Genomic DNA, 13258 nt, shown 5'->3' with positions numbered 1-13258 from the left:
ACCAATCCTCAGCCAGAACTGGGGGGACGTGGGACAGAAGACCAGGTAGTGAAGGTCAATGCGCAGCCTGAAGGCCCAGGACGGGCCCCCACACTGCCCAGCAGCCAAACAGCCTCTCTGCCCCCTCCTAACCCTGAGCCTCCTCGGCTCCCACATCACCAGGGTGTGGGTCTGGGGGCCGCAGGCATTCCAACCACCAGGAGAGTCTGGCAGGAAGAACTGAAATGCCATACTGGGGCTGCAGCCAGGCGGACGGGTCTGCCCCCACGGTCCAGCCGGGGCTCGCGAGTGCGCCACGGCAGCACAGCTACTCCCTGGACAGTGCCGCGGCACTCTTCACGTCTAAAAGCCAAAGCTCTCGGAAGGGGTCCGGATACTCCCACGTACGGCAACGCGAGCAAGCGCTCGCCTGAGAACCGCCACTGACGTGCCTCGCTTACCTTCCTGGCCGCAGCCACCTTCCACCTCCTCTCCTGGGCGAAGTCTGCAGCCATCCACTGCATCTCCTCCAGCACGTAGTCCCAGTGCGACTTGGGGCGCGGGGCCTCCTGCAGCTTGGGCAACCGCCTGAGGGACCACAGGCCTTCTTTCCTCAAATCTGCTATCCGCTGATGGATCTGGTTTTCCTGCAAGGAGCACAGGGGTAGGGGCGTGTCCCCCACGTCATTATTAAGTGCATCCCACTAATTTAGACCCCAAATTCATGAAGCCTCACTAACAAAGACAGGACTGGACACAAAGGTCGAAAGTTGCCCTAGGGGGGCGCCTGGGTGGCACAGCGGTTAAGCATCTGCCTTCGGCTCAGGGCGTGATCCCGGCGTTGTGGGATCGAGCCCCACATCAGGCTCCTCCGTTATGAGCCTGCTTCTTCCTCTCCCACTCCCCCTGCTTGTGTTCTCTCTCTCACTGGCTGTCTCTATCTCTGTCGAATAAATAAATAAAATCTTTAAAAAAAAAAAAAAAAAAAAAAAGAAAGTTGCCCTAGAGGTCAGCAGGCACGCCACCCTCCCCAGAAGCAGGGGAAGCAACGGCCGTGCCCCGTCTCCAAAACACAGACGGACACACAGGCCAATGTTCACACCAGAGCACTTCCACGGGGAACGACACATGCCTGGCCCTTGCTCCAAAACCACAGGGAAGGGGAGGGACAGATCACCTACGACTGGCCACACGCTATCACTGAGTGAATACCGACAACAGGGAATGCGGGGGCTGTGACATCCTGCCAATCCCGGTATGTTTAATTGCCCTCGTGAAGTTTAAACAACCGCTCAGTCGCCACAAATGGCAAGCGCTAACTAGGTACCAGGCCACGGCCACGCTGGCCTCCCCCGCTGCCTGCAACGAGTGCCGCCTGTGGTATCAGCACAGAAAGGACGCTCCCCCGACAAGCCCCCTTCCACCAGGGCAGGTGAAGCTTCCAGTCATAACCCTGGTTTCTAACTGATCAGAAACCATGTCTGACTGTCCTCACCCTCGAGCGCTCGGTTTTAAACTGCATCCTTTGCAGAAATTGAAATCAAATGAGCTTCACAAACGAGAACACACCTGACAACCTTCTTGGCGTTCTCAGCGTGCTTACCAGTGCTATCTGTTCTGCCAGCTTATCCTGAGAGCTGTCTTGGGGCGGGGCGGCATTCTGAGCTGGGCTCTGTGGTTTTGGGGGCGCTGACACGGCTGCCCCCGGGGACCGGGAGGTGACCGGAGACAGTGACTTATTGGCTGCCGAGGAGGGTCTATTCCCTGCAGAGACCCGTGCCGGAGATGGGCCCGAGCCGCTGGCAGGAGCTATGGACGAGGTAGAAGAGGCCGCTGGCGGGGGCCGCTGACCAGGTTGGGCAGGGTCCACGGGTGGTCTTGTCGACGCCACCGTCTGGCAGGCAGAAAACAGGCCAGCAGTGAACAGGTGCACCCCTCGAGCAGCCCCCCTCGTGCAGCCACACGGCAGAGACCCTGTCGCCCACAGAGGTGAGCACAGGGGAGCCCCTCCCGCGGTGGTGCACAGGAGTCAGGCGCACACAGCACACGAATACCCGTCCAACCGTGCCCACAAGGGTAACGCATCCCTTCACTCCACAAAGCCGCGCCAGGAGCACATCACAGACTCGGCTTTCGTATGTCGTCTTATCCCATGGGAGACTTTTCTTCTGTTTTTTTTTTTTTTGCTTTCTGTAGTTGTGTCTCCTGTTTAAATTATTTTTTAGAATTTGTAATTGTATAAGCTTCTTCTTAACTGAAAAATACCAAATACTCATCTTGTACCTTTTCTTTGAAAAGTTGAGTACCAGTTCCATGCCCCTCTCCCGGCAGGCAGTCTGTACCTCAGAGTGTGTCAAACTAGAGGAACCCCTCCCACCCTGATGAAGACAAAGCTGAACTCCTCAAGGAATTCTGGGGGGAAGCAGAGAGCAGGGAAGGCAAGATGCTACCCACAACCTAAGAGGCACGTCTATAACCTGGAACCCGGGGAAGACGCTGACGGAAACACTCTCTGTACCCAGGCAGGGTGCGGTCCCTGTCTCCATCTCACCTAGCCTCTCCCCAGTGCGGCCGGCCGCACGCTCTTGGAGAGAAAGCTCTAGTGGCACCTGGCCACGGCCCTCGTCTCCGGGCTCCGGGGCTGCTTGGCATCAACAGCAGAGCTCAGTGACTGTGGCAGAAACCGCATGGCCCACAGGCCTGATGTGTTTTCACGTCCCCTCTTTGTGACCCTTCACAGGAAAAGTCTGTCAGCCCTACCCAATCTAGGAGGGACAGGTTTCCATGGGTTTTGTAAAGAGCTGATCCTTCCAACAACAAGGTCAGGTAAAGGAATCCAAGCAAAACCCTGGTGCTGCCTGAAGTCAGCCGTGTGGCTCAATGAGACCAAGTACTGGAAGAGACTCGTTTCCATAAAAATTTAACAAAAGCGGTGGTGGGCCCCGGGTACGCACAGAGCATCCACGCGGACCTGCACAAAAGGATCCAGTATCTGTCAAGGTGCAGCTCACAGCTCCTCCAGACACTGGCCGAGTGATCCTGCCAAGACCCTCTCAGGTCTTTTTAGGATAAAATGGGGATAATAAAGATTCCATATCCTAGGATTGCCAGGTAGAGAAAATAAAACAATGCCAATAAAGTCGCCCCACAGCACCCAATGCCCAGCTGGTGGTGAACGCAAAGCAAATAAGACTGCTGTTACCCCGTCACCATACAAGGTCAAACCACACTGTCAATCTCAAATAACCATAAAGCACTTGAACGGAAAGTCCATGTTCATGAGGGAAGCAGCAAGACAGAGGGGCAGCCTCCCCAGGCTACTTAATCGTACAGGCTAAGACACTTCTCTGAGAACACCATCTCCGTCTCTCTGGGCCCCCCGTGGTTCACACTCACTTTCAGGGACTCACTGCTCCTTAGGAACGGCGAGCAGCTCCCTGCACACTTTTCAAGAAAAGTGTCTGGGCAACAGCGATCAGTAGGGAGGAGGGGAATCATACTACAAACCCAGGGAACTAAGGCCTCACACCTTCGCAGAGTGCAGAGCACCCAGAAGGGGAAGGCGCCTGTGGGGGGCGCCCAGCAGCCGGCTGGGCGTGGGTAAGCCTCACTAGTGGCTGGCAGTAGCCATGCAGCCTAGAGAGAAGCCCCCGCACTCACACTGCCCCCCTCGCGCACTGGTGGGAGGGAGCCTGCCACCCGCCCTGCATCACTGGACACATCAGCCGGGACAACGGCCATGACACCCTCTGCACGGCCGCCGAACCACAAGCAGCAAGTAATCCCGTGCTGTGCTGGTGTAAATGTGTACATTTCTGCAGTGTAACTGCAGCTACAGAGCTGCATAAAAGAATGCCGAGTGACCTGCTGGTAGGAGGGAGGGCGGTGCCACGCCACGCAGCGCACACCTCGGCTTTCGTTCCGTTTCTAACCAACAGGACAGGCGCCCACCGATACCTGCGGCTGGGACGGGAGCTGGGCGGCCTGCATCTGAGCCTTCCCAGGCATCGGGGCGTGCAGGGCCTGCGGCACGGGCTGCGGCGGCGGCGCGGGCAGCTGGCTGGGCGGGGGCACGGGGACAGGGGCGTTTGGCTGCTGCGTCTTCGCCGGCACCTGCAGCTGTGCGTGAGGCTCCGCCACCTGCGGCTGCTGAGAGAAGTGCAGTGCTGGCGGGAGGGGCGCGCTGGGGAGGCCGGCCGGGGGCAGCCTGCCGGGGAGCTGCGGCGGCGGGGTGTGCAGGCTGGCGGCGTTCTGCACCGGAGGCCCCGTGGACGGGTCGTACTGCTGCTGGCTTTGCTTCTGTCCGGCGAGCTGAGCGGCCTGAGGGGCAGGAGGCATTCCTCCTGCAAGACAGGAACAGCCCCAGCAGCGCTGAGTTTGGAGCCCGGAGCATCGTACACGCGGCACAGTTCACATCCCGGTGCTTGTCACAGACCCGTTACTCAAAGCCATCACACACTCCAACGCGGAAACTTCTATTACGTTACCTCTAACGTTACAAACGAGCACACAAAAAAGGACAGAAAGGCGCTTGACCCCTGCAAGCTAGCATCAAGCAGAACAGGTATGGTAACCAGTGCCCCAACTGCAGCAGCAACCGAGGAGCACGCAGGCGCGCGGAGGAGAGGAGCCCGAGGACAGGAGGGGTGCGGCTCCCTCGGGGAGAGCGCACGCCTGCACAGGCTCTCTCGCTGGCCGTATCCCAGCCCCAGAAACCACCCTGACTGCGCTGCCGCAACCGCACGGGTCTCGGCCGGGTGCTGGGCTGCGAGGCCTCTCTGTGCACAAGCTCGTTCTGAGCTAGAAGAGCCAGTGCTGGCGCTGGGCCTTACCTTGAGCTGTCGGCATTAGCTGCTGAAGAGGAACCCCTGCATTCGCCCCCGGGTGCTGGAAAACTGCCCCCTGGTGGCCCACTTCAAGCCGAGGCCGCTTAGACTGCTCTAGAATAATTTTCAGAAAAGGTGCAGTTTGATGTAAAAACAAAACCACAGAAGTAGCAGAAAAAACATGTGCCAGTGTTTTTATAGTCTTTGAACATGGAGGCCCTTCCATATGTGAACCAAAATCCAGGAGGTTGATAAACATCATTTCTTTCCATTAAATTTTCACGAGGGTAAGCAGCAGCCTCGTACAAAAGCAAAGGCGAGTGACACCCCAGGAGACCGCGGTGTCTGCAGCACGTGTGCAGGAGAGAGGCTGGCAGGGCCACCATGTGGAAAAGCTCTTCCAAGCTCCCGTGAGAAGTGCCAGCAAAACCAGACACACAGAATGGGCAAAGCGCGTAGATGGCTGAGCAGAGGGAGTCACAACACAGCAAGCTACCGAGCAAGCGCACCACAACTGAAGAGCTGCACAGCACGACAGACAACGTGTGTTCCCCCAGCATCAACCAAGACCAGAGGAGTGATCATGCTTCATCCACAGGCCAAAACGTGAGAGCACCAGAAACCGCAGATGGGACTGAAGAAGGGCTGGCCCTTCTGTGGGGCCACATGCGTCCCCCATGCGCTCTGACCGAGCACTTCCATTTCTAGGAGCTTCTCCCTGAGATACAGTGACAAATATGTCAAAAAAAAAAAAAAAAACCACCTGGGACTGGATGTTCAATCCCATGTTCACTGTAAGAGAAAAAGGTGGTAATAAAAAGGAACGCTACCAACGGTGCGATGAGGGAAAGAGCCCCAGGCGCTCGAGGAATGCACAGCTGTCAGAAAGAGTGTGGTCCTGAGCGGGCAAGGCGGCCTAGGAAATTACTGCTGGCGACAGAACAGTGCACAGGGAGTGCACTCCCATTTCCTCAGAGTGACTGCGTGTAACAACGCGAGCGTGCGGGCAGGAGGCCCGGCACGCGCACCGACGTCAGCAGCAGCTACCTCTGTGGCTGGGGCACAGGGAGGGAAACCAAAGCAGAGGGAGACTCGCTTCACACCTTCCTCAACTGCCAAATCTTTCACATAAAATGTGTGTTTTTATAATTTGGAAGAAAATTTTCGGTTTAAAAAAAACGAGCGACAACTTGAAAAATAAGGCATTTTATCCTCAATCGTATCATGAGGACTAAGAGCCCGCCAGTGCACAGAAAACTGAAACGGAACACACCAAACTCAATGGGCAAACTTCTAACTTCAGTACACACATACACAGCCACACAGACGTTCTCTTCAGCTGAAAACCAGCACGAAAAAATTTAACTCTCAAAGCAGAAAGTCAGCAAAACCAAGCACGTCAGCGTTCATGTGGCCACTACGCTGTATGTCCCCTCAAGCCACTCGGGCCGGTACTCCAGGACGTACCTGCCGGGGTCCCCGCCTGCTGCCTCTTAAAGGGGTCCGTCTCTCCCACACTTCCGGCCCCTGCCACAAGGGCCCCTGCAAGAGCTTGCTGCTGAAAGAGAGAAGGAAAACATGAGACTCTGGTCATGTAGGTGCCATACAAGAATGGGTACGAGCTAAACTATCGTAGTTATTCCACACACTGGCCTCCCTACTCTCTAACCAGAGAAATGTTACCTGTCCAATGCATGTAATGTATGCTTATATATAATAAGGAACTTAAAGTTCTAACTTACCTCTGGAGGGAAAAAAGGACTTGTGAAAGATCTTATTCTGGTTTTAAATGGAGTTTCCTATCAGTACAGATCTACACTCCCTCAGAAACGAACAGAGATGGCAAAGGACTGGCCAGTGTCAGGAAACCAGTCCTCAATCCGACAGCTGAGCCTCCCTGTCAGTCACACTGCCTGTCATCACTTATCCCCCAAAACACAAAAGCTGAGTAAGAAAAAGAAAGGTTGAGGGGCGCCTGGGTGGCGCAGTCGTTAAGCGTCTGCCTTCGGCTCAGGGCGTGATCCCGGCGTTATGGGATCGAGCCCCACATCAGGCTCCTCCACTAGGAGCCTGCTTCTTCCTCTCCCACTCCCCTGCTGTGTTCCCTCTCCTGCTGGCTATCTCTCTGTCAAATAAATAAATAAATCTTTAAAAAAAAAAAAAAAAAAGGAAAAGGAAAAGAAAGGTCGAAAATTTCTTCCTCCTGGAAAATGACACTAAAACCCCACTTGACAGACAACAATCTGATAAACTTGGGTCTTCACAACGGCATTGTTGCAAGTGAGCACCCTACAGAGCTGGGGAGCGCTGAGTAACATGTAACCAGGTAATGGGAACTGCTGACATGGAAAGCTTCTGGCACAGACAGGAAGTGGCCAAGTCGGGGTGCCCCACGCTTTCATATTTCTGCACCATCCTCGAAGGGTTGCTACGCGCTAAGGATGACGTTTACCAAGCACTAGTTGCTAACTGTTTTCATGGTTCAACTCTGTCCGCTATACTTAACCAACCATTTTAAATGCCAGAGTTACACACGCCTACATAAGGCAAGTGCCCCAGGGTGGGCACCACTCCGCCAGCACCAGCCACGCCGCAGGTCAGGGCCTCCCATGGGGACAGGTGCAGTGACTGACTTAGGGGGAAAGTAAGCACCCCTATCTATGTGTAGTGAAGATGGGGGGAGGAAGCAAGAGAGGGAGGGGAAAGGAGGGAAGAAAGAAAAGAATGATTTGAAAAACACACAGTATGTAAAATGTGAGCAGTGGTTATCCATCCATGGGGACAGGATTATAGGTAAGTTATAATTTGTGTGCACGTGCTTTTCTAAATCTTCCAAACATCCTACAATGAACACATATTTTTATAATCAAAAATAGGCTTTTTTTTAAATAAAAGAAACTGATAAAGGGTTCTGTGTCCAGTAACGGCCAAGTGATCCTATCAGACTGCACATGCTCCAGACAGATATGAACTCTGGAGGATGGGACTGGACGCCTGCAACAAAGGAATGGAACGAGGAGAGGTTTACAGAGGTTCACGGCATTTGGCATGAGGGCAAGCCCCAGCCTGTGCTGCGTGGACCAGCCCAGAACCAGACACACAGAGCCTCACTGGCTTGAAGACCACTAGGACAGAAAGCACGAACCCACAGCAGAAGGAAGGGGAATCATCCCAGGAGACGACTGCACACAGGGAGGCCCCAAGTTCTCTCCCTACTCTCTGGCTGCCTCCTAAAGCAGAACACACAAAGACTCCAAGCACAGGCCAACACAACCACACCGGGATTTCAGGGGCCCTAACTCGGGAGAGTTAAAATTCAATCACATTAACTATGAAAGCAGAAATGATCAAAACTCTTAAGAAGACCGTACCAGAAACCGAGTCTCTACAACCTCTCGTTCATGACATCCAAAATCTCTCCCAAACACAGAGACACAGGAGAACATGAGCCGTACTCAGAGTACAGTTCATGGACACAAACCCCATGCAACGCAAATGCCGGACTTAGCAGTAAAGATCTTACAGTGGCTTTAAGAAGTATGCCCAAGGACATAAAGAAAACATACTGCAATGAAGAACAAGAGAAAATCGTGACCCAAAAGAAGAAACTATTAAGAAAGAGAACCAAATGGAGATGCCGGAACTGAAGAATACACTATCTGGAATACAAGTTCACGGGAAGCAGAGGTCTGTGAACTGAAAGCACAGTGCCCAGAGGAGGAGGAGCACACTCGGCATCCGTCCATGGAGCCGGGCCATCAGGGCGACGGCGCACCACGTATGGGTGGGAAGACGACAAGAGGCAGGCCGAGCCCAGAGGACGCATGGTCACACTGCCCGGTCACCCCCTCAAAGCTCTGCAACCCCCAAAGGGGGATGGAAAGTCTTCCTGAAGACGGTGCTGGGGGACCAGGCATCCACATGAAAAGGTCGAAACAATGGACGTCACTGAAATAAACGACGTGTGCTCATCGGACAAGGGAAGGTGGGGCCAGCCTCTCTTCTCCAGGCTTCCCCGCTGCCCCCGACTTCTGCCTTCAGAATGATGCTGCCTTCTCTTATACTGCCTTCCCGAGTGTTCTACTGGGAAAGATACTGCAGTCTTTAAAATACAAACTTGAGGGCGCCTGGGTGGCTCAGTCAGTGAAGCGTCTGCCTTCGGCTCAGGTCGTGATCCCGGGGTCCTGGGATCGAGTCCCGCATCGGGCTCCCTGCTCTGCCCTCTGCCCCTCCCCTGCTCGTGCACGCGCATGCTCACTCTCTCTCTCTCGCAAAAATAAACAATCTTAAAAAAAAATACAAACTTGATTTCAATTAGCAATCATTTATTAGAACTCTTTAAAAAAAAAAAAAAACAAAGAAAATAGAGATTCTCTGGTGGGAACTGAATTGAGTGCCCATTTTAAGAGAGCATCAAAACAGACTATCCATAGAAGATAGTATAATTTACAGGGAGTCTAGAAGCCACACCAGTAGAAAGAACCGTTGAGAGAACTGGAGGTGTAGCTCACAAAAGACAGTGTGCCGCCTGAACAAGGAACAAAGCTAAATTATTCTGGACAAAGAGCAGTCATGACAGCTGGTGGTTAACCAGGGGTAAATTTCTGCCCAATTTAAATAAACCAAACCACCAAGCAACTATAAACTAACTGGGCCTGTGGTCTGCAAGGCTGGGTGTCCAGTCAGAGTGGGGTCAGAAGGACTTGCAAGTGGGGAGAGCTCTGGAGTGGATGGCTCACCATGTCTCAGCTCGAGGTTCTACCAGCGGTCTCCCCGGGCTCCCCTTTGAGCAGGGAAACTGAGGACAGCACAAAGAGAGAAAGCACTCGTGCTGACAGCATGCCTATGACACCTGAGCTGCCAACCTCTGTCCAGTCTATACCTACGAGCTTGCAACTGCACACATAAAATATGGACACAAACATAAGAATAAGAGAGCAATAGTAGGGGCATCTGGGTGGCTCAGTCAGCTAAACATCTGCCTTCAGCTCAGCTCATGATCCCAGGGTCCTGGGATAGAACCTGATGTCAGGCTCCCTGCTCAGCGGGGAGTCTGCTTCTCCCTCTCCTTCGGCCCCTCCCCCGTGCTTGTGCGCACTCTCTCTTGCAAATAAATAAATTCTTAAAAAAAAAAAAAAAAAAAAAAGATACTTAGACTTCCTGATTCACTAATGCCGGTCCTGTGAGTTTTTTCTAAATAAAAAAGATATAACCTAAAATTAGAAAAAGAGTTTACTGAATTGCATTTCCTCAAAATGACGGCATATTAGGAGCTGCCAGAATGAGAATTATTAAAAGTGAATAAAACCTAAGGAGTATTTGTTAAATGAAATAACATTTTTAGGGGCGCCTGGGTGGCTCAGCTGTTGAGCGTCTGCCTTCAGCTCAGGCCGTGATCCCAGCGTTCTGGGATCGAGCCCCGCATCAGGCTCCTCCGCTAGGAGCCTGCTTCTTCCTCTCCCACTCCCCCTGCCTGTGTTCCCTCTCTCGCTGGCTGTCTCTGTCAAATAAATAAATGAAATCTTTAAAAATAATAATAACATTTTTAAAAAGTATAAATACAGTCAGTCGACTGACACAGATGTAATATAAAAACTATGAAGGGCACCGGCCGGCTGCCGGCTCAGTCTGTGGAGCACGTGACTCTTGATCTCAGGTCTGTAAGTTCAGGCCCCACACTCAGTGTGGAGAGCACTTAAAAACTAAACAAACCAAGCAAACAAAAATCTCTGTGTTAGAAGAATGGAATCATGGTAACTATTCATTTTCTCTAACACAGAGTCACTGCAAAGCACTACCTACAATGGTTTTTCTTATAAACAAACACACATACATATGTGTGTATCCATACGCACATTACTTACATAGGACACCTGCACTCAAAAGTACTCCCTCAAAGTCTTCTGGGAAGCAGACAGAAATTAATACAGATGTAATACAGAAAATTCTGAATTTACTTCTAGCGTTTCATTAGTCAATACAGATTGGTCAATTTAAAAATTCTACAATTGGTTTTAAATAAAACTCACACTGAGATGTTCTTTTCAAAGAAAACAAGGGACATGTTTTCATTTCAACTCTTTTTCTGACTGACTCCATTCTCCTATTTCCTGAGAAACCCACCAGTATTTGCGTCAAAGATCTGTAATTCAAACTGGAGACTCCTTGGTCGTCTTCTTTTAGCCTCTTAAACATTTGACTATGACATACAACATACATACAAAAGAAATTATAAAACATATGTATGAGATTTTATATGCACAGTAAAACTATTGCAATTTACATAGTGGAATAGAGCTGCTCACTGAACACACTGTTCGACCTTTCCGTTTGAAATTCTTCATAATAAAATGTGGAGAAGGAACGTAGAAAAATAAATACACACAGTTTAAAAGAGTGATAATAAAGCAATCACCCGCAGGGGCACTTGGGTGGCTCAGTCAGTTAAGTGTCCAATTCTTGATTTCAGCTCAGGATCGTGGGATCGAGCCCCACGTCAGGCTCCACACTCAGCAGGGAGTCTGCTGGAGATTCTCTCTCTCCCTCTGCCCCTTCCACTTGTACTCTCTCTCTTTCTCAAATAATTTTTAAAAATAAAAATAAAAATAAAGTAACTGCCCGTGTACTCATCCCAAGGCTCAGGAAACAGACTGCTGCTTATGCCTCACAGACCCTGGGCACCGTGAAGGCGCCCACTACCTGAGCTGTGTGTAACACCTCGTGATGCTGTCAACTACAGACTCACCTCCACGCGGTTCTCCTCTGGCTTGCTTCCCACAGAACTCCCATAAGCCCTTCTGTTCCGCAGGTGTGGCCGAGCCCACACACAGCCACTCGTGTTGGCGCTGTGGCCACCCCTTCGCTGCTGATGGCTCTCATCGACACTCCTCTGTACGAATGTGCATGATCCACTGATCTGCTCCCCTGCCAGTGGCCATTCAGTTCTTTCCAACTGGACACTATTACAACCAGTGCCACTAAGAACACTATTATACCCGGTTTCTGGCAGAGATACTCAAAAATTTCTTACAGCACGCTGTCGAGACAAAGGGTCTGCCCGTGCTCACCTCTTCCAGGTCAGGCAAAATGTTTCCAAACGTCTCCACGCTATCCTCCCATCAAAAATAGATGAGAATCCCACTGACCTACATCAGCAGATTCTGCCCAGTTTAATTTCTGGTGATCTGGTGAGTGTGATAGCAAGTCACAGTGGTTTAATCTATGTCACCATGGAAGCCCCGTGTCTGTTTCATAAGCTGACAGGCACTCCTTGCCCTCCGCTGTGCCACTGTCCTTAGGCAAGTACTTACCAATGTCGTCTAGAAACACAGTAATGCATTACAATCCACAACACATTAATAGGAAAGATGCCCACTAATACATGTTCTCACAATCTCAAATGTAAAAGATATTATCTTCAACTGCATCAAACTCATCCCAAGAAGCACCTGATATCAGGTTCAAATTATTCTTCCCCACCAAAGGGGACCGGGCCCCTTGCAGAAATGACTGATTCTGGGCTAGATCAAGGAAAACACAAGATGAACCTCGAGTATTTTGTGCCAGCAAGTAAGGAAGGGCTAAGAAAGTGACCAGGATATGTCAATAGTGCATGAGGACCAGCTTGAAGGTAATAGAAGGGGGGACGCTGGGTAGCAGATGATGGAGGGGGCACAAGGAGACCTGATGGGCGTGAGTTCCAGCGGCACTTGACAAATTCCACAAGCTGTCACACTTAGGATCTGTGCCTTCCCCGCCAATAAATTATACCTTGCTGTGACAGAACTCACCTTCTTTACAGACCCAAGAAGAAAAATCACATGATCATGCGAATAGATGCAGAAATACCATCTGACAAAATTCATGATAAATACTAGAAATACAGAACCTCCCTCACCTGGGAAAGGGCATCTACAGAGCCCGCAGTACTATCATACCGGACTGCGGCAGAACCCTAATGCTTTCCCCGGAAACATCAGGAAGAAGGTAAGAATAAGTATTCTGACCACTCCACTTAGAGTATTTGGAAGTGCTTGCCACTGCAATAAGGCAAAAAATCAAAAATAAATAAAAGGCATATAAGACAGGAAAACAAAAAATAAATCTTGCTTTTCTTGGCAGACATGATTCTCTATGTAGAAAATCCCAAGGAACCTACAAAAAAGCTCCTAAAACTAAGAAACAAGTTTAGCAGGGTTGCAGAGTACAGGTTCAAATAATCCCCTGTATTCCTACATACCTGCAATGAACATCTCAATTTTTTTTAAAATTTAACTACCACTTACAAAACCACAGAAAAACCGGAAAACACGTGACTATAAATCTAACAAAATATACAGAATTGGCATGCTGAAAACGATGTAACACTGACGAAATAAATCAAAGATGACCAAGACAAAGGGAGAGATGTGCCGTATTCCTGGACTGGAGGATTCAGTATTGTGAAGATATCC

The 13258-nt window shown here is 50.9% G+C and overlaps 1 protein-coding gene across 1 annotated transcript in view; it reads right to left on the bottom strand.

Annotated features, from left to right (window-relative positions):
* Nucleotides 1-13258, bottom strand: part of EP400 (E1A binding protein p400) — a 104432-nt gene that overhangs the window by 72520 nt on the left and 18654 nt on the right. The window contains exons 6-10 of the mRNA XM_057305904.1: nt 6273-6363; nt 4812-4919; nt 3937-4322; nt 1583-1873; nt 441-626 (exon numbers count right to left, since the gene is read on the bottom strand). Of these exons, the coding sequence (XP_057161887.1) occupies nt 441-626; nt 1583-1873; nt 3937-4322; nt 4812-4919; nt 6273-6363 (1062 nt within the window). The remainder of the gene's footprint in view (nt 1-440; nt 627-1582; nt 1874-3936; nt 4323-4811; nt 4920-6272; nt 6364-13258) is intronic.

Source organism: Ursus arctos, unplaced genomic scaffold, assembly GCF_023065955.2.
Source record: "Ursus arctos isolate Adak ecotype North America unplaced genomic scaffold, UrsArc2.0 scaffold_34, whole genome shotgun sequence".
Classification (NCBI taxonomy): domain Eukaryota; kingdom Metazoa; phylum Chordata; class Mammalia; order Carnivora; family Ursidae; genus Ursus; species Ursus arctos.
Note: the sequence above shows the minus strand (reverse complement) of the source record. Positions and strands in the feature narration are given on the sequence as shown.